General features: G+C 59.9%; 2 protein-coding genes across 2 annotated transcripts; one reads left to right on the top strand and one right to left on the bottom strand.

The window, feature by feature from the left end:
* Positions 1 to 417: 417 nt before the first annotated feature.
* On the top strand, positions 418 to 16175 carry VOLCADRAFT_118629 (uncharacterized protein; the record flags this gene model as incomplete). Its single annotated transcript, XM_002954043.1, has 17 exons — positions 418 to 1239; positions 1644 to 1726; positions 2185 to 2264; positions 2319 to 2410; positions 3695 to 4165; positions 4702 to 4983; positions 5388 to 5678; positions 5813 to 6499; positions 6765 to 7122; positions 7174 to 7310; positions 7992 to 8549; positions 8891 to 9295; positions 10005 to 10217; positions 10512 to 10528; positions 10980 to 11100; positions 11199 to 11426; positions 11994 to 16175. The coding sequence occupies 17 exons, from the start codon at positions 418 to 420 to the stop codon at positions 16173 to 16175; spliced, it is 9027 nt and encodes a 3008-aa protein (XP_002954089.1).
* A 375-nt stretch (positions 16176 to 16550) lies between these two features.
* VOLCADRAFT_106263 (uncharacterized protein) lies at positions 16551 to 22637 on the bottom strand. Its single transcript, XM_002954131.1, has 12 exons — positions 22430 to 22637; positions 22316 to 22333; positions 22055 to 22103; positions 21690 to 21861; positions 21276 to 21401; positions 20858 to 20947; positions 20188 to 20331; positions 19610 to 19719; positions 19137 to 19284; positions 18492 to 18654; positions 17980 to 18203; positions 16551 to 17821 (listed from the first exon to the last, which is right to left on the bottom strand). The coding sequence occupies exons 2-12, from the start codon at positions 22320 to 22322 to the stop codon at positions 17660 to 17662; spliced, it is 1395 nt and encodes a 464-aa protein (XP_002954177.1). The 5' UTR covers positions 22323 to 22333; positions 22430 to 22637; the 3' UTR covers positions 16551 to 17659.
* Between the last annotated feature and the right edge of the window lie 39 nt (positions 22638 to 22676).

Below are 22676 nucleotides of genomic sequence, written 5' to 3' on the forward strand. Positions count from 1 at the left end.
TCTTTGAGTCGAAAGGCCCTGCCGTAAGCTAAGAAATGCTCCATGGGTCGTAAGGAGTGCGAAATACTGCTCCAATCCTCCAAAAAATGATTTGCTGTCTCATCTGAATAATAATAGTAGGTATATATTTAATTCTTTATAAGCTTGAAGTGGTCCATCCATATGTAAAGGGAAGGAAGCGCCTGAGGAAAGTTTGGCCGATGTCCCTGCCCCCATCTATGCCAAGTTAGAACTTGCGGAGACCCAGACGAGGCCAGTCATCAGAATTATTATCTGTGAGCAATAAAGGATTAAACTTGACCTGTTCACAGCTTCAGCAGGTTTAGCCATAGCAGCCGGCAAGCCAGGTCCCAATCTCCAGGTCTATAGTCCTAATCCTCTTAAACTCCAATCTTCAAACTACAGCAAACTCAAAAAATGGACTTTGACGACGTCTGGGACGACGACGACTGGACTTCGTTTGACCAGCATCAAACCTCGTCCGCCGGGCGGCAAGCGCCCAGCGGTTTCACCACCTCTAGCAGAGCCATGCCAGGCCTACGGCATCCACCTCCATCCTCCGGTCTGCGGCGGCAGCCACTCTCCAAGGTCACTCCCAACATAATAGCTTCTCGGCGTCGCGCATCGCAAGGCGTGTTGCCAGCAAAAGAAGCCTTGACCACAGCATCTGGCGGCAGATCTGAGGCTGAAGCGGAAGCAACATCCGCGGCGGACTCAGTACCACGTCGCGTGCGGCCGCGCATCGACCAGCAACCGCTGCCCCTTCGCCGCGACAAGCAAGGACAGCTTTTCCTGCCGCCGCTGCCAGCGGCGCCATCACCGACAGCAGCTGCGGCGCCACAGTCGCTGCAGCAACCTCGACACCGCACGCTTCTCAACTATGCCCTCAGCTTATTCCGCACGCGTCTAGTCGCCTGGAAGCTGATTCCTCCCGACCCAGATGGGAAAACCGCAGCGGCAGCTCCCGGCGGCGGGCAAGTCGGCGCAGCGACCAAACCGGAGGCGGCAGGGGCGCCGGTGGCGTCCGGCAGAAGCAATACGACATTACCATCGACAGCAGACCTTGAACAGCTGGGTTCGGCGGTCGCAGCCCTGCAAGGCGCTCTGCGTGACTGCGGCGGCTGCAATGGCGGCGGCGGCGGCGGCAGTGCCAGTTGGAGGGCAGGTCACCCAGCGGCAGCAGCCCCTGTGACGGTGCGAGATCGGGGTGACGTCTGGCGGCTGTGTCGCCTCTGCATGGTGAGCGAGTGAAATGAATTTTAGTGATGGTGGGGGCTTGCAACGGATCCTAGGCGGAGAGCGGAGGTCCAGGTATGAAGTAAAACATATTTCCATCCCACAATCGCCAGTTTGGGGTGGGGCCTTCTTAAGAGGGGCTCCTACAACGTGAAGAAGCGGGCGGACGAGCGGTGTGTGTTCGCCTTTGGCTCTGTAGTTCGCGAACTGGAACCTGGTGCCCCACTAGGCAACACTACCCTGTAAAAGTGATGGCATGCTTGCTGCCCTGCCTTTGCCACTCTCCCCGCTTTTGTCTTCTCCTTGCCAATCCCCTTGTCTCTTCAGTATCTGCTTCAGTCGCCAGAGGTTCGTCCCTTCCCTCCCCACTTACCCCACTTACCTCCTGCCCTCCCCGTCCGCCTCAGGAAGCGGCCTATCAGGCGGTGCAACCTGCCGGGTCGGTTCCTGGCGTGCTGGACCTTTCCCGGACGTTGCAAGGCTTGGCCGGGTGTGTACTAAGCAGCCGGTGAAATGATGTGCACGTGCCCACAACCGGGCCGGACATGTTCTCTTAGTGCTGGGGTTCTCTTAGTGCAACATGTCACTGCAGGGGCCTCCGTGTGTGAGGGACTGCCGGGCAGGTTGTGGTTCTTTCTAATGCTTGTAGGCACTTAAACGCCCGTCTTGACCCAAATGGGCCCTGCGGCCTTCTGCGACCCAGTGAAATCGGGGTCCGCCCGCGTGAGAGGAGAGGAGGGGAGGGCATCTTGACCTAACGGGGGGGCGCCGGCACGACCTCCATGCCTCTGAATTCCACATAACGTGATTTTTGGTATATGCCCATATGCCCCGATGTATTTGGGTTATATACATACATGCTGACAGCACCACTACTAGCGCCGATAGAAATCTGTTCAGAACACTACCGTAGTCGTGTTCATGACCTGACGCGTTGCGGTCCCGCAGCAAGATGTACGACCTGCTTTGCGAGCTGCCAACCCCCGGCAGCCCGACGGGCGTCAGAATTCAGGCGGGCGGCGTAGCTGGTGCAGCTGGGGCCGTTGCTGCTGCTACTGCTGCTGCTGCTGCTGGTGCTGCAGCGGCGGCGGTGGCGGTGGCGATGGCGGCGGACGACCAGGAGGAGGAAGATAGCGCGGCGGCGTTGTTTGCCCGAGTGGCATTCTTCGTTAGGGTGAGCTGCAATACTATGGATCGTACATATGGACATGACGTCTCCCTGTCGTACATTCCAGAGGTTGAATTCCGCTCGAATAGCGCCGACGTTCTGCTGTTGCGGCTGCCGTACATCTTTGGCTGAGCTGTAGCGGACGATGATGGATGACATGAATCCAAGTTAGTAATATGTATATAAAAATGGTCATTCCCAAGTCGCAAGGCAGGACTGGAACGGTAGAACCTCAAACCCTTACCCACATGCCTCGCTCCTGTATTCCAAGTCCGCCTCCTCCAGCTGTCCCCCTCCATCACTATTTCAGCATGTACATCCCCCTTCATTCTGGAACCTTCTTCTCACCGCTGCGGCCCTTTTCACCACTCACGGCTGCCCCCTTCTGCGGCCTTCGCGGTGGAAAGATGGGTCGAGCGTGGCTGGATAGCGGTCAACGGGACCTGGCCAACTGGTACCTCTCGCGGGCGCGCGAAGGACTGGGCCAGCTGCAAGCATATGATGCTACGGATCCCGTGCAGTCGTTGCATGGATTGTCGTACAACGGCCGCAAACACCGCCCGCCGGCACGCCGCACGACAGCACGCGCTGCCGCGGCCGCCGCCGGCGGGGCTGCAGGGGATTGGGAGTTGGTGGGGGCACTGAATGGGGAGGAGGAGCGGGTCGGCGAGGACAGTGGTTTCGGCGCTGGGGAAGGGGACACAGCTGCAGTAGCAGGTGGCGGCGCCGCCGCCGCCGCGGCCAGCGGCGGGCCATGGTCAAGACTGCGAGTCAGCGCCTCAGAATATTTGGCGGTGGAGGCGTCAGTGCTAGTCCAGAGCTTGCGGCTAGCGCTGGCAGAGGGGCACAAGGCAAGTACGGCACACATGGCATGTACGGCGTGTAAGGCTTGTACAGCTTGCGCGACTCGCGTGGAAACGCAAAAGGTTTCTCGGGATTTGTCTGGAGCCTGGGCTTGTTGCGCAATACATTCCATCTTGGGTTTCGGGGCCCCCCTCACACACAGCACGGTTCCGGAGGACGGTTCCGGAGCAGCTGCGCCATTGCCTCGGACGACGGCAGTTGGTACTTTAGACTTTCCGGCACAGTTTTTCCTTGATGTTCGCTTGCAATTTCTCCCAGCCGCATCTTACATCCTTGTCTCCCTTCCCTATCCGTCCCTTGTATCCCACCTTTCCGCTCCTCGTACCCCACCTCGTACCCACCTTTTTCTCTCTCTCTCTCCTCCCCTCTCCCCACTCGTTCGTGGTTGGTCTTTCCCCCCCTCCCCCCCACCCTGGCGGCCCCCAGGCCCTCAGCACCAACCTGCTCATCCGGCTGCAGGGGCTCCTCTCCTCCCCCCACATGCCGCCCGATCTGGTCACGGATACAGCTCTGGACGCCGCCACAAAGCTGATGATGGTCGCCTCCAGGAAGCTGGACGGCGGCGGCGGCGGCGGCGGCGGCGACGGCGACGGACAGGCAGGATTCCTGCCGTCACAGCAGCCCCTGCCGTCGCAGCACCGCCACCACCACCAGCAGCAGAAAAGGCGGGATGTCTTAGGGGATATGCAGGATGGATTGACTCTGCTGGCGGATACGTTGGCGTTCCTGGAGGCGGTGCTGGAGGTCGGGCCGCCTGGGTTACAACACGGGGCGGCGGCGGCGAATGGAGCGGCAACGGCGGCGGCAGGAGAGCAACAGCAGGAGGAGGCGGGGGATGCCGTACAGTGGCGCCGGGAGGTGGACCCGGCGGGCGAGCTGGGGGATACCCGACGCCAGGTAGGTGTGGAGAGCTGTGGAGATCAGGGGAGCATGGCCGCCGGCGGTTAGCGGCGGTTGGCGGCGGTTGGCGGCGGAGGGTGGTGGGCTTGCGGCCTAGTGTGAATAGGAAAGCAGAGAGGCAGGGGCAGGGGCGCCTGGTGTGGTTTTGTGCCATTGCCCATTACCCATATAGGTTTGTGCTTTGGGATGCTTGTCAAGCCTGGTGGAGTCGATCGCAGCCGCACTCTTCCTCTTCTCCACTGCCCGTTCCCTCCAGGGTATCGGCTAGGATACGCTAGGCTAGGCAGCCACACGGCAGTGCCCTCTTTTTTACTTTCGCTCTCTTCCGGCTTTTACTTTTCAACTTCGCCGTGAGGATATTTCCTCAGGCCCCCGCAAACCCTTCACGAAGCAGGCAGCATCCGCTCCTTCTCCTCTTCTTCCCCTCCCTCTTCCTCTTTTCACCGCCTCCCCTCTCTCTTCCTCTTTTCACCGCCTCCCCTCTCTCTTCCTCTTTTCACCGCCTCCCCTCTCTCTTCCTCTACCTGTCCCAGGTTCTGACAATGCTCATCTCCGGCAACCTCCGCCTGGGGAATTTTGAAGACGCGCTGTCGTACATTCGGGAGTACGAACGGCCTCTAGCCGAGTTCAGCAGCGGTACCGGCGACGGCGCCGACGCAGGCAAGGCCTTCTCCCGCCGGTCTAATGAGTTGCAGCTTGAGGTGGCGTTATTTCGGCTGAGGGCGTGCTTGGGGCTGGGCAGGCCGGCAGAGGCGGCAGCGGTGCTGGCCCGCGAAGTCGAGCCCAACCCATCGTGCACGTACGACATTGTCAAGGTACGACAATAGACGGGAGATTGGACTACTGTTTAGCGAGCATGCAACGCGGCATGTATAATGTATATTGTGTGGTATAAAGAGTCCCATATATATGCTATGTGAGGGCCAATTTCACAAACTCTCTGAATCTCGGGGGACAAGAGCATCCTAACATCTTCCAATACCATCATCCATCAACCATTTCATGCATATGTTTAAAGAGGTTCAACACCATTGAGTTTCATCGTATCCTTAAACTTGACCGCACCCAATGCGATTCGTACGCACGGGGAGTGAACTCACCGTCTGAGCAGGGCGGCGCCTTAACCACTCGGCCACAGGTGCGTAGCTATGATTATAAGGATTAACATATATGAATATGTTTTATCTTGCTCCCTCCCCTTCCTTCTTCTCCCACCCAGGCCGCCATTTCTCGGCTCTTGAACCCACCATCGCCTTCGCTGGAGCACCTTCTCACCTCGCTTCCAGCCATCACCACCTGCCTAATGGCGTCCCTGGCGCGTTGCCGCCAGGCCGCCGGCGGCGGCAGCAACGGTGCCGGCGGCGGCGGGAGGAAGAGGAGCGCAGTGCAGCAGGCACAGGGTGGCCGCGGCGGCGTTGGAACTGGCGGCGGTACGGCAGCGCAACCCTGGCCTCCGTACGCGGGCGCCGAGCTTGTACTGCAGGTCGCGAAGGCAGTGTCTTGCTACGAGGTGAGGAATGACGCCTTGGCGCGCTGACATGTTCCTGGGGCCCTAGCGCCCTGGAGCTATTAAACCAAACCCATCCCTTTGCGCTATGCTCATGTGCGACTACCCCAAGCCAAGGCCGGTACTTGCGCTTGCAGGACCTATCTGCGAAGTCCCCCGTCATTTCCGTACGTCGCAGTACATCCCCGTACATCACCCATGCCCGTGTGCTTGGGGGTTGGGGGGACTTGCACTTGCAGGGCCCCATCGCCGAGCAGCAATTGCTGAGCCTCCTCGCGCACGACGACGTCGTCGCCGCCGTCTGCGACGCCGCCGACCCACGGGACCGCCTCCACCGCTTGCTCTTCGCACGCGGCGCCGCCGCCTACCAGCAGGCCGATAGCGAGGCCGCCGCGCGCCTCTTTGCCGCCGCGCTGCTGTACGCCGCCAGCGGCGGAAGCGCGCCGTACTGCCGTACGGCCAGGATGCTCAGCAATTGCTACGTCGTGCTGGGCCAGACGCGCATGGCGATGGGTTACCTGGATTTGGTTGAACCTCATGAACCTGACACGGCGGCGCTGCTGCTGCTGAGGTTGCGGCTAGTGATGAAAATCCAAGCCGAGGAGGCGGCGGCGGCGGCGGCGGCGGCGGCGGGACCTCCACGTCCTGCGGTGTGCGCTGCACTGAACGGTGGCGGCAGCGAGGACGGGGCCCGGTCGCTTGGGTCTGGCACCGCCGCCGCTGCCGCTGCCGCTGCCGCTGCGGCGATGCAGAACGACACGGAGCCGTTGCGCTTGATGGACCGCCTACCTCAGTGCTGCGACTTTGAAATCCACCATCTGACGGTACGACAACCGCACAATGCTAAAGAAAAACTTTTAGGTTTAGGGAGGACATTATGAGGAAATGCGGAGCTGCTGCAAATGATGTTAACATCCTTTTGACTATAATACGTGTGACGGCAGATTTTGCTTTCCTAATACACTCGTACTGCCAGACCCAGCCTTGAGAGTACGACACGTTTCATTATGGTGGTGTACGGATAGTCTTAGGGTTTCGTGCATCGTCACCTGGCTCGCCCAGCTGGTGGTCCATCCGGATGTGCTGCAGGTGGCGTACGACATCGCGACCCGCGCCGGCCGCCATCGCATCGCCATCGCCGCGACGCAGCTGGCGATGCGCTTTTGCGGTACTGGCATCGACAGCGGGCACGACGCGGCCGCCGCCGTCACAGCCGAAGCAGGACCAGGCGCGATGCCGCCGCGGCCGCCGCCGTCACAGCGCCATCCAGCCGCCGCCGCTGCTGTTGCCGACTTGACTATCCCTCTGCAGCTCACACGGAACTGCCTAGTTGCCCGGCTCCGAGCTGATCCCGCGCTGACGGCATCCGCCACCGCCGCCGCCACCGCTGCCGCCGCCGCCGCCGCCGCCGTGGTGGATGATAGCCGCGACGGCGGGGCCGGCGGCGGTAAGGGGCCCAACCTAACCCAGGCTGTCGGTACAGCACCGCCCCCATCAGCACCTGGCACCGACGGAGCCGCCCTCCGCCTATCGTACGGCACCGCCATGGCTTCGCTGCAGGACTTGCGGTGGTTGTGCGGCCGGTTGCAGACCGCTGAAACACGTGACATCGCGAGCATGGCTGCGGAAGCGAAGGTGTGGGGGTGTGTGTGGGGGGGTAATGTTGAGCATCTTAAAACGAACGAAGCGGTGCCGTTTTAGGAGAGAAAGCCGTACATCATGTTCAGAGCCGTACAATATGTTTCAGAGCCGTATAATGTGTTTCAGAGCCGTACATCGTGTTTTAAAGCTGGTGTGGGAATCGTACGAAGGAAGTGTGCAGAGAAGCGTGAGCAAGCCGTAGTCTTCCGGAAAAAGTGCTTGCAGCTAACCACTCGGAGGCCAGCGAGTTTCCCCCCACAATGCATCCATTCCCGCGTACATTGCTCTCTCAGCCTTGCCCCCACCAAAAAGAACATGAAGATAACGGCTGCAACGACGGCCAAAACCCCAAGCATACCAACATCGACATCCTCCCTCTCTGGACTATTAGCTTTCATGAATCGGTGAAGGCACTCATGTACCATCCTCGAGCCAGTTCCTGCCTGCGGCTCAGATCCTTAAAGCACACACTCACGCACGGCTGTTATGTGTGTGCATAGTTGATGTCGCTTCATAAGACTGTAGCCTCGACAAAGCATGTGCGTACGGCAGACGCTAAGATGGTACGACACGGATTGCGGTCTTGCATGATGACAAACAGGCACACCCCGCCTCCTTCCCGGCCTCCGGCTGCCAAAACGGGCCCTCCGAAACCCCGCCCACCCGCACCCTCAGCCCACCCTGGAGTGGCTTCGTGACGTCGCACTGGGCCTTGTGTACGAGGGCCTAGGTGTTGGAATGGAGCTTGCCGGCGGCGGCGGCGGCGGAAGTGCGGACGCCGCCACTGAGTGTACTACCGCCAGTGAACACGGCCGCGACGGCGGCGGCTGCGACGGAGGCGGCGGAACGTCGCTCCGCGGGCCCCTCCGAAACCATCTCGCGCATCAACGACCTTACCGGGTTTTACCAGGGCCCTACGACTGCATGGAGCGCGACCCGGAGCTCTTCAAGGACCGTGGCGAAGCGCAGTGTCCAACGGTGGCGCCGCAGCGCCCTGGGGACTGGCGTATGGCCCGTACTGCGCTGGGCTGCGCGCGGCAGCTGGGCGCGGCGGCTCGGGCGGCCGGCGGCGCCAACGGCGCGCCGCCATCCCTGGACCGCTGCGCCAGTGTGAGGGACCGGCGACAGGCGGTCGCATCCGGCGGCGGCGGCGGCGGCGGCGGCGGCGGCGCCAGCTGTGGTGATATCTGCGGCAGTGAGGGCCGTTGCGACGGTTGGCAACTCAAGTTACATGTGAGCAATATGGCACATGCTTGAGTTACATCTTGTGATGCACGAACGACTCACTTAGGGCTTACCTTGAGGTGTACGAACGACGTGGTTGGACCGGCGCTGCAATACTATGTACGACAGATGAAGTCCTGGGTACCATTACAGCGTACAGGCGAGACATGGTCGACATGGTCAGATAACGGGGGGAAAATGGCCCAGGGCGAAAGCGCCGCACTGCAACCTGTGGATTCAGAGGCAGTTCTGAAGCCCGTTTCGGCAACCGTGAATTAACCGTCCTGACGGTCCTGATGGCTCCTGGCCGCTCCGCATTGCAACACCCGATACTGACACCTCGCTGACAGACTGCGACAGTGGCGGTGGCAGCCTGCATGCTACAGTCTATCGCAGGCCCCCCCGACACCGACGCTGGCGATGGTGATGGCGGTGGTGGTGGCGGTGGCGGTGGCGATGCGCCGGCGGCGGTGGTCGAGTCCGCCCGCAAGCTGCTGCTGCTGCTTCAGGACTGCAGCAACCCAGGCGCCAAAAGTGACCCACGGGTCGCGGACCGGCCAGCGGGACACCATAAAGACCACCACATCGCCCGCACGTCAGCGGCCGGCCAGGTCCAAGCCGCTGCCGCCGCCGCCGCCGCCACCACCGTCCCCGTCGGCGCCTCCGCCAGCTCCCTGCGGGCGGCTACGTCGCAGCTGCTCTTCGTGGCGGCCACGTATCTGCGGGACGAGCGGGGCCAGAAGGCGGCCCTGCAGGTACGATGGTCGGTGGGATGTGGGATGTGGGACCAGGAGGGGCAGTAGGCGAGAGTTAACAGAGCGGAGGATATTGGCGAGGGCTGCTTGGAGGGCCGCTCTTGGAAGCTGGATGGAAGTGCCACAGCATAACGGCCGCACAAGGGTCGCACGGGGTGGGGGGTACTACAGGGTGTTATCCGGAAACCAATCTGACGCTGACGCTACTACCAAAGCTAACTACACACACACACACACGTGTAACGATTAGCAGTAGTCGTTTTCCTGTGTATACGCGCAACACACCCCGGGCCACGTGGCAGACGGTCGCTGCTGCTGCGGCGGCGGCGGCGGCGGAGGAGACCCTCCGAGACATCGTTTCCGTTGCCCAAGAGCACATTAGGTCTACGGAGAGGAAAGAAAGAAAGAAGGGACAACAGAAAAAGAAAAAAGGAAAAAAGATATTTACAAAAAAGACAGCAATTAGCATTCCCGCAAGGGGATCTACTGGCCATAGATCAACATAATTGCAATGTTGTTGGACGTTGAAAAGATTTGGTGCCCTGCTTGCGGAGTCTGTGATTTGTTGCAGCGCGTGCCTTCCGTTTCCGTGTACAACTCCGGATGCATCTGGATGATGATTGCATTGCGGAGATAAACCGTCATTGGGCCTGAAACGCCAATATATCTGTGCGTCTGTATTGGTCCGTCTGTACGGCGTACGGTGCAGGCTCTAGTAGAGGATACGGCAGTGAGCGCGACGCAGCTGGAAGCGCTGGCGGAGCTCTGTTTGGCTCCGGGTCGCCCCTGGCGCTGCGCGCCCATGGCGTGCAGCTTGCTGGGGTTTGCCATGCGTAAAGCGCTGGCGGCGGCGCCGCCGCCACCGTCAGGTGCATGTCGTAGTCGGCGAGCTGAGGACTCGAGCGTCGACATCGTAGCTCGGGTACGTCAGTCAGTCGGTCAGCCAGACCTGTTTCAGACCTGTTTTTAGACCCCTGGGTGGGACCGGGGGGAGGTGGAAAATACGGAGTTGATATGGGAATTTATCTCGTGAACAGATAGATATTCCGGGTTTGTTATCTCCTACTACGTGGTGGTGGTGGTGGTGGTGGTGGGGAGCCCGGGACCGGACTCTGTTGTCCCGGGTCGAGACGGAGGAGCCGAAGGCCCTTAGACCCGCCACGGAAAGAAAATTCCGTACTCCGGGTAAGTGGCCGAAACGCAAAACCAAACACAGGTCTGCGGGCACCCCGGGTAAGTAGCCGAGCCTTGCCGAGAGCCTGCCGCAGGCCCTTAGAACGATCCTCTGCTCTCGTCCTAGAGCTCCCCCAGCTCACCGATCAGGTGCCCCTGCAAGGAGGCAGCATGGCGCTACCTAGCCTTCCCTAACTGATTCATCGTTACAGAGTGGGAGGCTTCTGGGCGGATCGTACGCATTCCCTAATGGCGGGGGAGTCCGAATGTCCGAATGTATCTTCCTCAGCGAGATGCGAGTGCTGCATGTGCTGTCGAGTTCGTCGCCCGTGGTTCCTATTGCGGCTGCAGCAGCAGCAGCCCGGACAGACAGACAGACAGACGGATGGACGGATCCATGTCTTCCCTCGGTTTACCGCCCTGACCTGAGGCACCCTGTGTGTGTATGCGTGTATGTATGTGTGTGTGTTTCTTCCTTTCTTCCCCCTCCGCCCCTCCGCGCCTGGTTCAGGCCATCAGGCGGCTGTTTCAGCTCTGCAGTCCACCAGTACGACTTAGAGTATGTGAGCGGGCTGCAGAAGTCGCAGCAAAGGTACGGCAGCAGCGCGGCTCTGGCGGCCGCGGTCGCGTCGGTGAGGACATTTGCAGCGACCAAAAAGACGACCAAAAAGGAGACCGCCAAAACACAACTGCCGTACAGTCCCCGCCGTACCCTGCCTCGGAATTGCAGCATTTATGGGCCTCCTGCTACAACGCGGCTGTAGCGGAAGGTGTCAGTAGCAACGGCGGCAGCGGCGGTGGCCATGAGAGGGGCATGTCGCAGCAGCTGTTGGCCATGGCCGTGAAGCTGGCTGGGCTGAATGATGACGGCGGCGGCGGCGGCGGCGGCGCCAGTGGCAACGGCGGCGGTGATGCCGGCGGCGGCAGCGGTACCGAGCTGGGACGCCTTCTGGAACAGGTGATTGAGTGGGGGGGTGGGGGAGGACCCAGCACGGCACCGGCACCGGCACGGAGTGGAAACCGCTTGCACTCATGTACGGCATGGCCGCTGGTGCAGCACGGTGCGCAATGGTGTTTTTGAAGGGAGCGCGTGAAGGGGCACAGAGGGGAGAGAGAGAGAGGGAGAGAGAGAGAGGGGGAGGGGGAACACGGAGAGAGAGGAAGGAAACGGCAACAATGCAAACAGATAGACGGAGGCATCTGGATCCCAGTGCCAGAGGAGCCGCTGGCACGTGGTCGTGTGTCACTTGAATTGCATCCGTCTCGTGCCCTCGTTTGCCGTACACCAGGCTCGAACAACAGTTTTTTGCTTCACTAAAATTCCCGTTCCATCGAAAGGTTGAAATGTTAGGAACCCTCAGTCGGGCTATTAGTAAGGACTGCTCCCTCCCACCTGCAGAGAGACAGATAGACAGACAGACAGACAGATAGACAGGCAGACAGACAGATAGACAGACAGATGGACGCGTGAAAGCGCTAATGCGCTTGGTTCGCTTCCGTACGCTCTTCGTCGCCCTCCTCTCAGGCATTCACAGTGTCCTTGGAGACCCTCTTGCCGCGTCCACCGCCACCTGCACCGCCGCTGCCGCCGCCATCTCCGCGTCCTGTAGCTGCAGCGGCAGATGTGACTGAAGCGCACCCGGCACCGCGACTGCCGCCGCCGCCGCGGCCGCCGCTGGCTCTGGCGTCGTCGCCGCCACGAAAACCTACCCCACCCGCCATCAACAACAACAGCACCACCGCCACTACCAGAAACAATAAAACCAAAAATGAAGTTAACAATAACGGTACAGTGGATATCGAAGCTCCGAAACTCAACAGCCGAGGAAGGAACCCCCTCGGCGGCGGCTGCACAGCCGCAGTGGCGGCGATGCACATGCCAACACCACCCCCGCGACCGCCGCCGCCGCCATCGCAGCTCTCCTCGGCTGTCGTGAAGGTGGTGACGTCTGAAGCGAAGGAGGCAGAAGGTGGAGGCGGTGTCCCGGTGGGCAGGGCGGAACGCCGAACCCCGAAGAAGGCGGCCGCAGCACCGGCTCTACCGCCCCATCTACCTCAAGCACCGGCTCCAACTCAGGTGGGCGCATCAGCAGCTTCTGCCGCACCACCGCGGGCGGTGAAGCTAGTCCGCGGCATCTCGGGTGCAGCGCGGCGGCCCCTGAAGCCGCCAGCTGCAGCGGTGCCTGCCAACAGTGAAATGCCGGCTGCTGCGAGAACGCCAGCCGCGCTTCGCGCGACGGCGGCAGCGCCGCCGCTGCTGCCAGCGCTGGCGGCAAAGGCAGCAGCAGCACCGCCTCCTCCAGCGGACGCAGACGAGCCGGATCCGATGGGGCAGCAGCTGACCTTACCAGCAGGTGGCGCGAACCACCAGCAGCGCAGCGGAGGAGGAGCATGTGAAATGGCGGCAGCAACGGCGCCGTCACTACCGGGTGACGCCGCTGGAAACGGCACCGATGGGTCGAAGCGGACGTGCGGCGCACCTGCTGATGATGACGGCAGCGCTCGATGCGGCGGCGACAACGCTTGCGTCGGAGGACCGAGGACGGTAACGCCTGCTGCTAAGGAATCTGCTGATAGCAGTTCAGAGCCGTGTCCTAAACAGGACGCGGAGCGGGGGGCCTACATAGGACGTGACGGTCAACGGGACCCGGTCCTAGCCAGCGCTGAGCAGGGGGAAGTACGAGAGGAGGAAGAGCACTACCGACGTGAACAGGTTGAGGGGCACCACAGGGAGCTGGAGGACTCTCACGATGAGGCGATTCATCGAAGGGATGACTGGGAGCCCGGGAGGGAGGAAGTGCAAAGGCAGGAGGTGAAGGCGGCGCATGTGGAGCAGCGGGAGGGAGAAGGGACGGAAGAGGGTGTGGAGGAGGCGGAGAAGCCACACATGCGCCAAGGCGGTGGGCCTCCGCGGCTGCAACCACTGCCGCCGCCGCCGCCGCCGCAGCAGCAGCAGAAGCAGCAGAAGCAGCAGGAGGACGAGAAAGAGGAGCAAGAGGAAGAGGAGGCCAAGAGATCTGAGGTCGGCGCGGATCAGGTTTCTTGGTGTGGGCGGGAGGAGCTCGGTAGAGGCGGCGGCGGTGGCAGCAAGGAGGCAACCGTGCCGTTGCTGGACCCTGGTAGTCAAGGCGTTGTTACTGAAAGTACGGACGACACGAGCGATGGGGGAGTAGAGGGACAGGCCGCAAACCCGCAACGCCGCAGTGCGGACGCGCCGGGGGTGAGTGAGCAGCTGGGCGATGAGGAGGGCGGACCGGCGGTGATGGCGATGGACTTGGGGGGTGCTGCGGAGATGGCGACAGGCGAAGAATTTCAAGAGGTGCTGGAAGAGGAGAAGGTGGAAGCATCAGAGCCAGCCACGAAAAAGGAGGAAGATTTGGAGGTGGAGGAAGAAATGGGAATGGAGGAAGAGGCGAAGAAGGAGATGGAAGAGATGGAGGCGGCAGCAACTGGGATGATGGACGGCGACAGCGGCGCGGCCATTGCAAGAAGCGCGAAAGAGCCAGACGACGCAGCTGAGAGGGGGGTGGCGTCGGCGGGAGCAGCTGCCTCTGACGACGAGCGCACCGCAAGGGACGGTGGGGATGCAGCGGGTTTAAGCCCACCGGAACGCGGCCAAGGAGCAGCGGAGGTCCCAATCGCGGAAGGCAGATCCGGAAGCGGCAGCCGTGCCCAACCCCAGTCCATGATTGCGGCCCCTGATCAGCCTCAGGGGTCCCCCTGCCGTGTTAACCGGCTTAAGTTGACCAGCCTTATGGAAGGGATGGAAGCTCATGTCTGCATTACGTCGGCACCGGCGCCAAGTGAGTTGCAAAAAGGAGAAGTCGAGGTGGTGACGCATGAGAGTGGAGCACGGGCGTTAGGGGTGCCGGCGGCGGCGGCGACAGTGCCGCCAGATGGCCCGGCGGCGGCGGCTGCGCCGTCAGGGACCGCCCAGTTAGCGGTAGCAGCGCCCTCAAGGTGCGAAACGACAGCGGCGATGTCACAAGGTTTGGTGGCGGCGCCGTCGGGTGGTCAAAAAGCATCAGCACCGTCAGAGGGCCCGGCGGCGGCGGCGCCGTCAAGTTGCAAAGTGGAGGGGAATTCAGAGGTCGCCATCCAAACGCTTGCCAATAGTGAACAACTGATCGCGTGCTTCGACAAGCCGACCAACGCCCGCAAAGGGCCCGCTCCGCATAGCCCGCGGGCCCCCGGTGGTGTTGGGAGCCGGAGCGGCGGCGCCGGCGCTGGCGCCAGCGCCACCGGTCTATTGCCGATAGACAGGACAGCGGAGCCGCCGGAGCTGCGGGTGGCGGATGAGAGCACAAGCACACAGCCGCCTGCAACTGAGGCACCTGCCGAGAGGCTGTTGGTCGCGGCGGCCGCGAGACCAGTTCCGGCGGCGGCGGCGGCGACGGCGACGATGGCTGCAGCTCTTGGGGCTGACGGGGCTTCCGTAGCAACAGCCACCGCCCCAGCGGGAGTTGCCGGTGCCATCTCTTCCGGGGATGAGCACCAGGCAGGTGAACAGTCCGGCACTCTGCAGCGCCCGCATCAGGCGGTTGGGGAAAGCCCGACGGCCGATCCGACCACACCTTCTGCAGCTGCTGTCGTGGCGGCTGAAAGCATTTCGAGTTTCAGGCTCGTACTAGGCCTCCAGTCAGTACCGGCAGGGGCTCCCCCATCAACCACATTACCGTCCCAGACGGGCCTTGTGGCCGGATCAGCAATGGCGGCGGCAGTAGTAGCTGGGCCGGTAGCTGTGCCGGTGCGGGCCCGTCGTCCGCAAGGGCAGGCTGATGGCAGCAGGTCGGCCCTGGCTGTGGCGTTGATAGCGGAAGTAAAGATGAACGCGGAGGCGGAGGAAGAGGTGCAAGTTCCGCCGACAGGAAGCTGTGAAGGGAAGAAACAGGCGAGCGCTGCCGTGTTGCAGGATGACGTGTCCGGTGGGGAAGTGACAGTGGCGGCCGCGGCAGTGGCTTCAACGGACGCACGTGATAATTTTGGGTCGTGTAAGCCGCAACCGCAAACAGCAGCGGCGGAGGCCGTCGGCGCTGCCGCGCCGGCATTACCACCGGCGCCAACGGGGCGGCCGGCTGCGGCGGCGGCGCAGGCTTCTGTACCTCCGCTGCGTAATGATGTTGATGGAGTAACGGCGCTCGATCTTGAAAAGGACGATGAGGAGGAACGCGGCCGGTCGGCTAAACGAGCGAGGTGGAGATCACCGTCGCCCGTTCTGCTCCTTCGCCGGGATAGCGGACCGGTCGAGAGGGACGGAAGGGGCCGAGGGCTGCGTGTCCCAGCGACCATTGCCAGCGTCCTCCCGCCGCTGCCGTCGCCGCTGCCCCTGGCTGTTTCGGCGCCAGCACTGCCGCCAGCAGCAAAATCAAAATCGTTACCTGCGTTGCAGATTGTCGCGAATTGTTCTGGTGAGGTAACTCCAGGGAACCCGCCTCCACGTGACGCCAGCGGCGCCGTCACCATGGAAGGCTGCGGGAAAGCCGTGAGCATCCAGACGGTGGTGGCAGTAGGGGCGGCGGCATCCACAGCAGCTCCTATAAACAATCCAGACGACAGGATTGCTACTGCTGCGGCGGCGGAGGACGGCACGGCTAGTGCCATCGATGTCGCCTCAGAAAAGAGCGCCCCGGGTGGCGGGGAGGTTGCATCAGGTCGCAACAACGCTTATGCAGATGGGGTGGACGCGCTTATGCTGGACGAATGGTAGGCGGAGGAGCAGTTTGGGAGAGCAGGATGAAGGTACGGAGCAGACGATAGGTTGGGCAACCTGGTACGCGAGTGGACACCATCTATAGGGGGGACATGTACTGTGCGTTTTGGAAAAGGTTTCGGAGCGTGATAGGTAGGAATGCGGGTAAGCAGGAGTCGTGGATGGAGTCGCAAAACAAGCGACAAATGAGGACGTTTAGGTTATAACATATGATTGAGGGCTGTGCAACCAGGATAGGTGCATGGAGGCAAACAGGTAATAAAAGTAAAGCATCTGCGCGTGTGTTGCCAGGGGAGAGGTCTGCGCAGTGAATTTATGTCCGCAAAAGCCAACAGCACGTGCAAGTACAGACGTACGGGTGCTGGGTCAGAGCCGAGTTGCCGTATTACATTATAATCCTGGATGCTATCCAGGAAGTCTCGTCCAGGGCAGAGCCAGCGGCCCAAACGCTGGTCCATGCATAAGCTCCGACACCACTCCAGGAGTTAATGGCGTTACAGCGGACGGATCTAACCGCCAACAGAATCAAATCTTCCGATACCAAGCCCACAAATCACAGCTAGATATGTAAAATTCGAGACGCGAACCTGCCAGCAAATGTAAGAAGATGGCGACGCGCGAGTGATAATTCACGGACCCCAGCTGCTCCGCTGAAAAGAAGTAGGGATAGACAAGTCAGGACAGAGCGTGTAGTATTCAGGACGAGAGAAGAGGAGTTAATCCAGACTGCGCCATGAGGCCAAAGCGGCAGAAACAGAATACATATAACTGATCCCAGGACCGAGCAACTGCGTAAAGACAGCTCAAGCGCAGGTATGTATATGGCCCCGAGCAAGCACCGTCGAACTGTAATAAGAGGCGTTACTATATGTACAATGGCACGCCGCCTGTCGCCCGAGCATTTCTTGTATTCAACAGTGTGCGAAAACATGGTATGCTGGAGCCCACGTAACAATAACCCAAGCATGAAAACAAATGTATTCGACTAAAAACGTTCTATGGCCCGCATGGAACATATGCGAAGTCACCACAGCACCACCGCAACATGCAGGACAGGGTAGGACAGACAAACCTTACAGAAGGGTAGAACGAGCGGAGGTGCGCACCGCAACGTGTAACCATTCGCAGGTGTACCACCATCCACGACGTCATCTATCCCAACTGTCTAAGAATCTGCGTGCCACTCACGTGCACCTCACGAACTACAACCACATCGTCGCTGCACCGTCTGAGAGCGAACATCTACCGCCCGGACCTCTTCCCAGCCCCGCATGTACCCATATCCAAACTGCCGCATGCAGCCACAACACGACCAAGGCCAAAATTAAATCAACCGCAGCAACGACAGAAACGACCTCACAAAATATCAACCCCGGTAACTCATCAGCACCGCCGAAAATCTCTCCGCAATGCATGACAACATTATAATCACGCCGCAACGGTGGGTCGCCCGCATTTAAGCAAGCAGGACCTGCAACCCCTCAGTTCCAGGGCAGAGACTCCTCCCGGGGTACCAGCCGCATACCGTCCGTGCCCTTGACAGGTACCACGTAGGGGAACAGCTCAGCACGAGTCAGCATGTCCGGCATTTCCAGCTCCAGTCGGAAACGGCGCATCACCAGCGCCAACAGCAGCTTCACCTCCTGCATGTGTAGAAATTTACATTATATACATGTATATATTTATATGTGTGTATGTGTCAGCATATGAATTTGGACGTATTGGAAAGGACTCCAACTCTGCCACTTTCGGGCCATGCGATATCCAAATCCAACGTTAACCATTCAACTCTTGGACCCACCATCTGGACAAGGTTCGTTCCGGCGCACAGATGGGAGCCCCAGCCGAACACGTAAAAGCTGCGAGGCCGCTGTGTCTCATCGCCCATCCACCGCTCCGGTTGGAACGCGGCCTCCAGGTTGTTCTGCCAGTCCATGTGCGGAGGCAGATCCACAGACGTGTCACCGTCCCACAGAACCGGGTCCAAGATTTGCAGCAGCAGCGCGTGGTACCAGATGAGTGTACCTGCGACAGTGTTGGTGGTGGTGAGTTGTGGTTGTAGTTGTGGTGATGGTGCTCTCATCAAGAGCCCAACTAGGGTCACGGTGATGTTACGGTTGCGGCGATGGTGTGTGGTGGTGGCATATGTTGCGAAATTTCGTGTTTTTGCACGTTTTTGTACACAGATCCACTAACGCGGAAAACGCCATACTCGACGTACGCCATAGCGTATGCGACTTTGCTTCAGACGTACTGACATACAGATCACCCGCCCGATCAAATCTTAATAAAACCCGAAATCCAACCGCTCACCCGCCGGCAGCGTCACACCGCAAATGGTCGCGTCGCGCGTCAGTTTACGAAAGCCACCCGAAGACGGAGGCAATACCCGCAGCGCCTCCTTAAACACGGCATCCAGGTACGGCATTCTGGACAACGCCTGGAAGCTCAACTCCGGACCCAGCTCCGAAACCACCTGCAAGCAACCAACAACTGTCAACAAACAAACCGGTTTTTCACACGCACACCTTTCCAGTTCCTTTTCACGTTGCTGACATAATGATCATATGTCATTCCTGCAGCTTTCCAACCACAGGTGAACGCCCTTTGAATGGGGGAGAGGTTAGAGAACTCCTCAGGTGGCTCTCGATCTATTCGACATAAGCTATGCTGTATGACCGTTTAGACGGCCGTGCGTAAAAGCACTGGGTAAGAGCTCCCTGTCCCAGCATGTGAAACTGCACACACTACGATGAATCCTGAACGCCGGTTCGGGCTCGTATGCCTGCCGGTCGATCGTCACCGTTAAGTGTCCCACAGAAAAGCACGAGTCCGGCCACGAGTATTCCTCCAACCCTGCACACTTGCCCCATTCCCCGCAAATCCCAAGCGAGTTGCTGTGAAAGACCACGCCACGCCAGAGGTGTCACCACACTCTGCACAAGATCGCAACCTTACCTTTTGCTGCTCCTCGTAGATCTTGTCCTGCACTGCCGGCAGCTGCGCCAGAAGCGCCCAGGTGTTGAACAGCGCAAAGCGGGTCGTGTCAGCGGCGGCCATGACGCTGTGGAGCACCGACATGGCGGTGCCACGCAGCGTGCCGGCGCTGCGGTGCGGAGCCCGGAGGTTCAGGGAGTAAATTCGCGTTTTAGACACGAAATTACGGACCGGAAAGTTTGCAGTGGCTGTGGAAGTCATAAAGATCTGTGGGCTTTCGGAGCTATAGATCATGGAGATTACGAGTTGCCGAAAACTACGAGTGCAGAGAGGACTGTAAAGCAGAGATGGAAAGAAGGCCACAATGACACATATAAGCAAAAGCTATGATGACAATGTGCAAGTGCGAATGATGATTTTCAAGGGGGTTTCAAGAGACGATGGAAAAATTCCGCAGCATGCAGACAAGTAGGCACACGTATGAGTGTCCGTACCCTATGCTGTGGAAGCCCATCATCTGGGCCTTATGCACCGTAATGGGCTCCTCCGACTCGTCCATTAGCTTGGCAGCCACCTTGGCAGGGTCTCCGCCGGCGGCTTCCCACTGAACAGGCGTGGGGGTACATGTGGGCAGGAGATTTTAGGAGGGATTGAACACCGAAATTGGCCAACCGGGGCGGGGTTTCTAATGGAGGCTAAACCCCACGGTGCTGTATGGTTGACGCCCGTTTACTGCATTGCGCACGAGCCGGTCGGCCTCCACTGTAGCAGCCAGTTCTAAACCCCGAATGGCGCGGCGGAAGAGGGCCGAGTGGACAGGCGGAGCCTGCAAATACCCAAGCCTGCGTGTCAAATAGGGCCCCAAAACCAAAGCCTGGGATGAGACGCGCTGCGGCTGAGGCGGCAGCGGGAGCGACTGCCGCGACAGCGGAGCACCCGCATTCCCCTCCCAGGAAAGCTAGCCAGGATGGACAATATCACATCACAACCCCACCCCAGATCCCACTCAGGCCACCACAACCGGACTCCACAACCACCACCATCACCACCACACCCCGCGACCCCCTTTTACCTCAGCATGGAACGCCTCATGCCGCTCTTTCAGCAGCGGCATCAGCGCCCCCAGCAGCCGCTTCTTGGCCGCCAGCCCCTTGGCCAGCTTGGTCCCCGGCAGCGCGAAGGGCAGTCCGTACAGTCCGCCCAGGAACAAGTACATCTGCGGGCCAACGCGGTGGCGGCATTGGGACCAGCGGGGACCAGCACGGACAGGAGCAGTGAAGGGAGGATGCATGAGAGGAAGCCACTGTGACTGTTTGACACCAAGACCCGAAACCCTGACTGACTGAACCAGGAGATGCACACAGACGTATGTGGGGCGGCACATAGTGAGACAAACAGCTGCGGGACTGGGGACCGCTGCCACTTCTGACTTTCTATACATCAGCTAGACCGCGCCCTTTGGTCTTGGCGCAGAGCCCTGCTGGGCCCCTCCTGGCGTCTGAGCACATCAACCTTCCAAAATCAACGCGAGCGCACGCGCACACATCGCGTATTATATCCAACACCGTGTAAAGGGGCCAATCGACGCACAATTGCCAACAGCACAATTGCATGTTGAAAAGGCTCTGCGTGGTAAGTTCCCAATACACCCCAATTCCCCTCCCTGTTTCGCGTTGTTGACCTTGGTGTCCAATTGTGCCGGCGGTGTTCCCCTCTTTTCCGTCTTCCATCACAGTCCCTACCTGCTCCTTAAACCAGCGCATATCAATCTTGCCCTCCAGGTCCACCCCCGTGATGGCGAATATGGACAGGTCCAAACCCATGCGTCGAGCCTGACCCGGGGTCGGGGGTAATGGTGGGAAGACGATACAAACGAACGAGTGAAGCTGATACCAGAGACAGACGGATACGGGGTAGTGGTAGGAGTTGGGAGGGCGTTGGAGAGGAGGGGAGGTGAGAAGGGGAGGTTAGTGAGGAGAGGAGAGCAGGGGAGGCAAGGGAATAGAAGACTCGAGAGCGTAAGACCCGTCCCCCGAGCTCCATTCCCCACCGTACAGCTAAACCCGGCTAGAATCCTCCGCAATTCTCTTTCCCCCTCCCTTTTTCGGACCGCCCCCACCCCACTGGCCCGCTGCTCCTACTGCTGATTGGCACACTAACCTCCTCAAAAATCCCCACACGGCCACTGCTAGCCCACTGCTGTACATGATCCTCCATAATCCGTCGTACAGCTGGCAAAAGCGCCTTGAGTCCGCCACCCGTCAATGCGGCCATATGGAGTTTGCGCTGCCGAGGACGGGTTGAACCCCTCCAGGGAATTCCACCGGGGAGAGCGGGGGGTAAACAGGGGTTTCATGACGTGTTGACGCAGAGAATGGGGGAGAGGAAAGAAATAGGCGAGTTCCGGTAATTAGAAAGCAGAGGAGGAGACATCGTGCACGAAACTGCACACAGGTGTCGATTACTTCTACCCCAGCAGTCAAGCAGCTCAGCAACGACTCAACACTCAACTCTCATGCCCCCTCAGCTCCAGGTCCATACGTCACAGGGCCCACTACATCAAAACGCGCTCACCCAAGGGCCATGTGTCTGCTTGCTGTTCTGCACACTGAGGGACTCCATTAGCCAATTGAAAGACGCAATGGGAATTGCGAAGTGCGCCCCGTCGTCGCTCAGCAGCGGCCGAAGAGCCTCGGGATCCGCCACCACGTAGGTCTCCATGCCAAGCAGCTTCATGCGGAAGACTCTGCAGGTCTCGAAGGAGGAGGATAAGGGAGTGGATGAGGGGAAAACGGACGGGAAAACCCTGCGGTCGGGGCTCGGGAGGACGCGTCGTGTGACGACGGAAGAGGGGAAGCGTGCGAGGCGGAGATGGACGAGGAAAACAGCTAAAGGAGGAGTTGGACAGAAGAATTGTATCTAGGAGGACAGGGATTCACCGCCCCGTCGGGTCGGAAACGGGGGCTGCCGTGCATGGAGGAGGAGCTTCTGTGCGTTTAAAGAGCATGAAGGTAGGTGGAGGTTGGAAAGCAGCAATATGCCAACTGAGAAGCTGTTTGCATTGTGGTAGTTAATCTTCTCTTGTCGGAAGCTTTACAAAGTTTCGGTGTTGGCAGCCTTGGGCTTATACGAGCTAGTGAATTACGCCTGTAGAAATACTTGGCCAAGCGCAGTTCGTTTCGCTCTCTAGTACCACCCACCTGCCATAGCGTTTGAACCTGCAAATCGCAGGCAAGACAGGCTTAAAAAGAGGATCATGGGGAAGCAACCGCACAAAGCCAGCGTTTAACTATTAGAAGGCCACCTTCACTTGCCTGCTAAACAGCAGGCGTGCTGGGTCGGTTGTGAAGAGCTCCACAGCGTCACCAAGGATAGGAAATGTCAGCCAAGGGCCAGGTAGACGTTTCTTTCCGACTATGAAGTTATATATAAACGACAGCACAAGGACTCCAGCTGCCGCGGTCGCGAGCCAGGCAAGAGGACCCTGGGATGGCCCGTTCGCGCTCCTGTCACTGACTGTCGCCATCTGTCTTCCACGCTAGGAGTGTGAACGGTGCGGAA

The sequence above is a fragment of the Volvox carteri genome (assembly GCF_000143455.1).
Source record: "Volvox carteri f. nagariensis unplaced genomic scaffold VOLCAscaffold_40, whole genome shotgun sequence".
Lineage (NCBI taxonomy): Eukaryota > Viridiplantae > Chlorophyta > Chlorophyceae > Chlamydomonadales > Volvocaceae > Volvox > Volvox carteri.

Excerpts from the sequence above, each read along its gene's own strand:
- VOLCADRAFT_106263 (XM_002954131.1), bottom strand. Across the intron at positions 21,862-22,054 it reads GTTTCCGACCCGACGGGGCG|AGTCTTCCGCATGAAGCTGC; the intron begins GTGAATCCCTGT and ends CGAGACCTGCAG. Across the intron at positions 20,948-21,275 it reads GTGTGGGGATTTTTGAGGAG|GCTCGACGCATGGGTTTGGA; the intron begins GTTAGTGTGCCA and ends ACCCCGGGTCAG.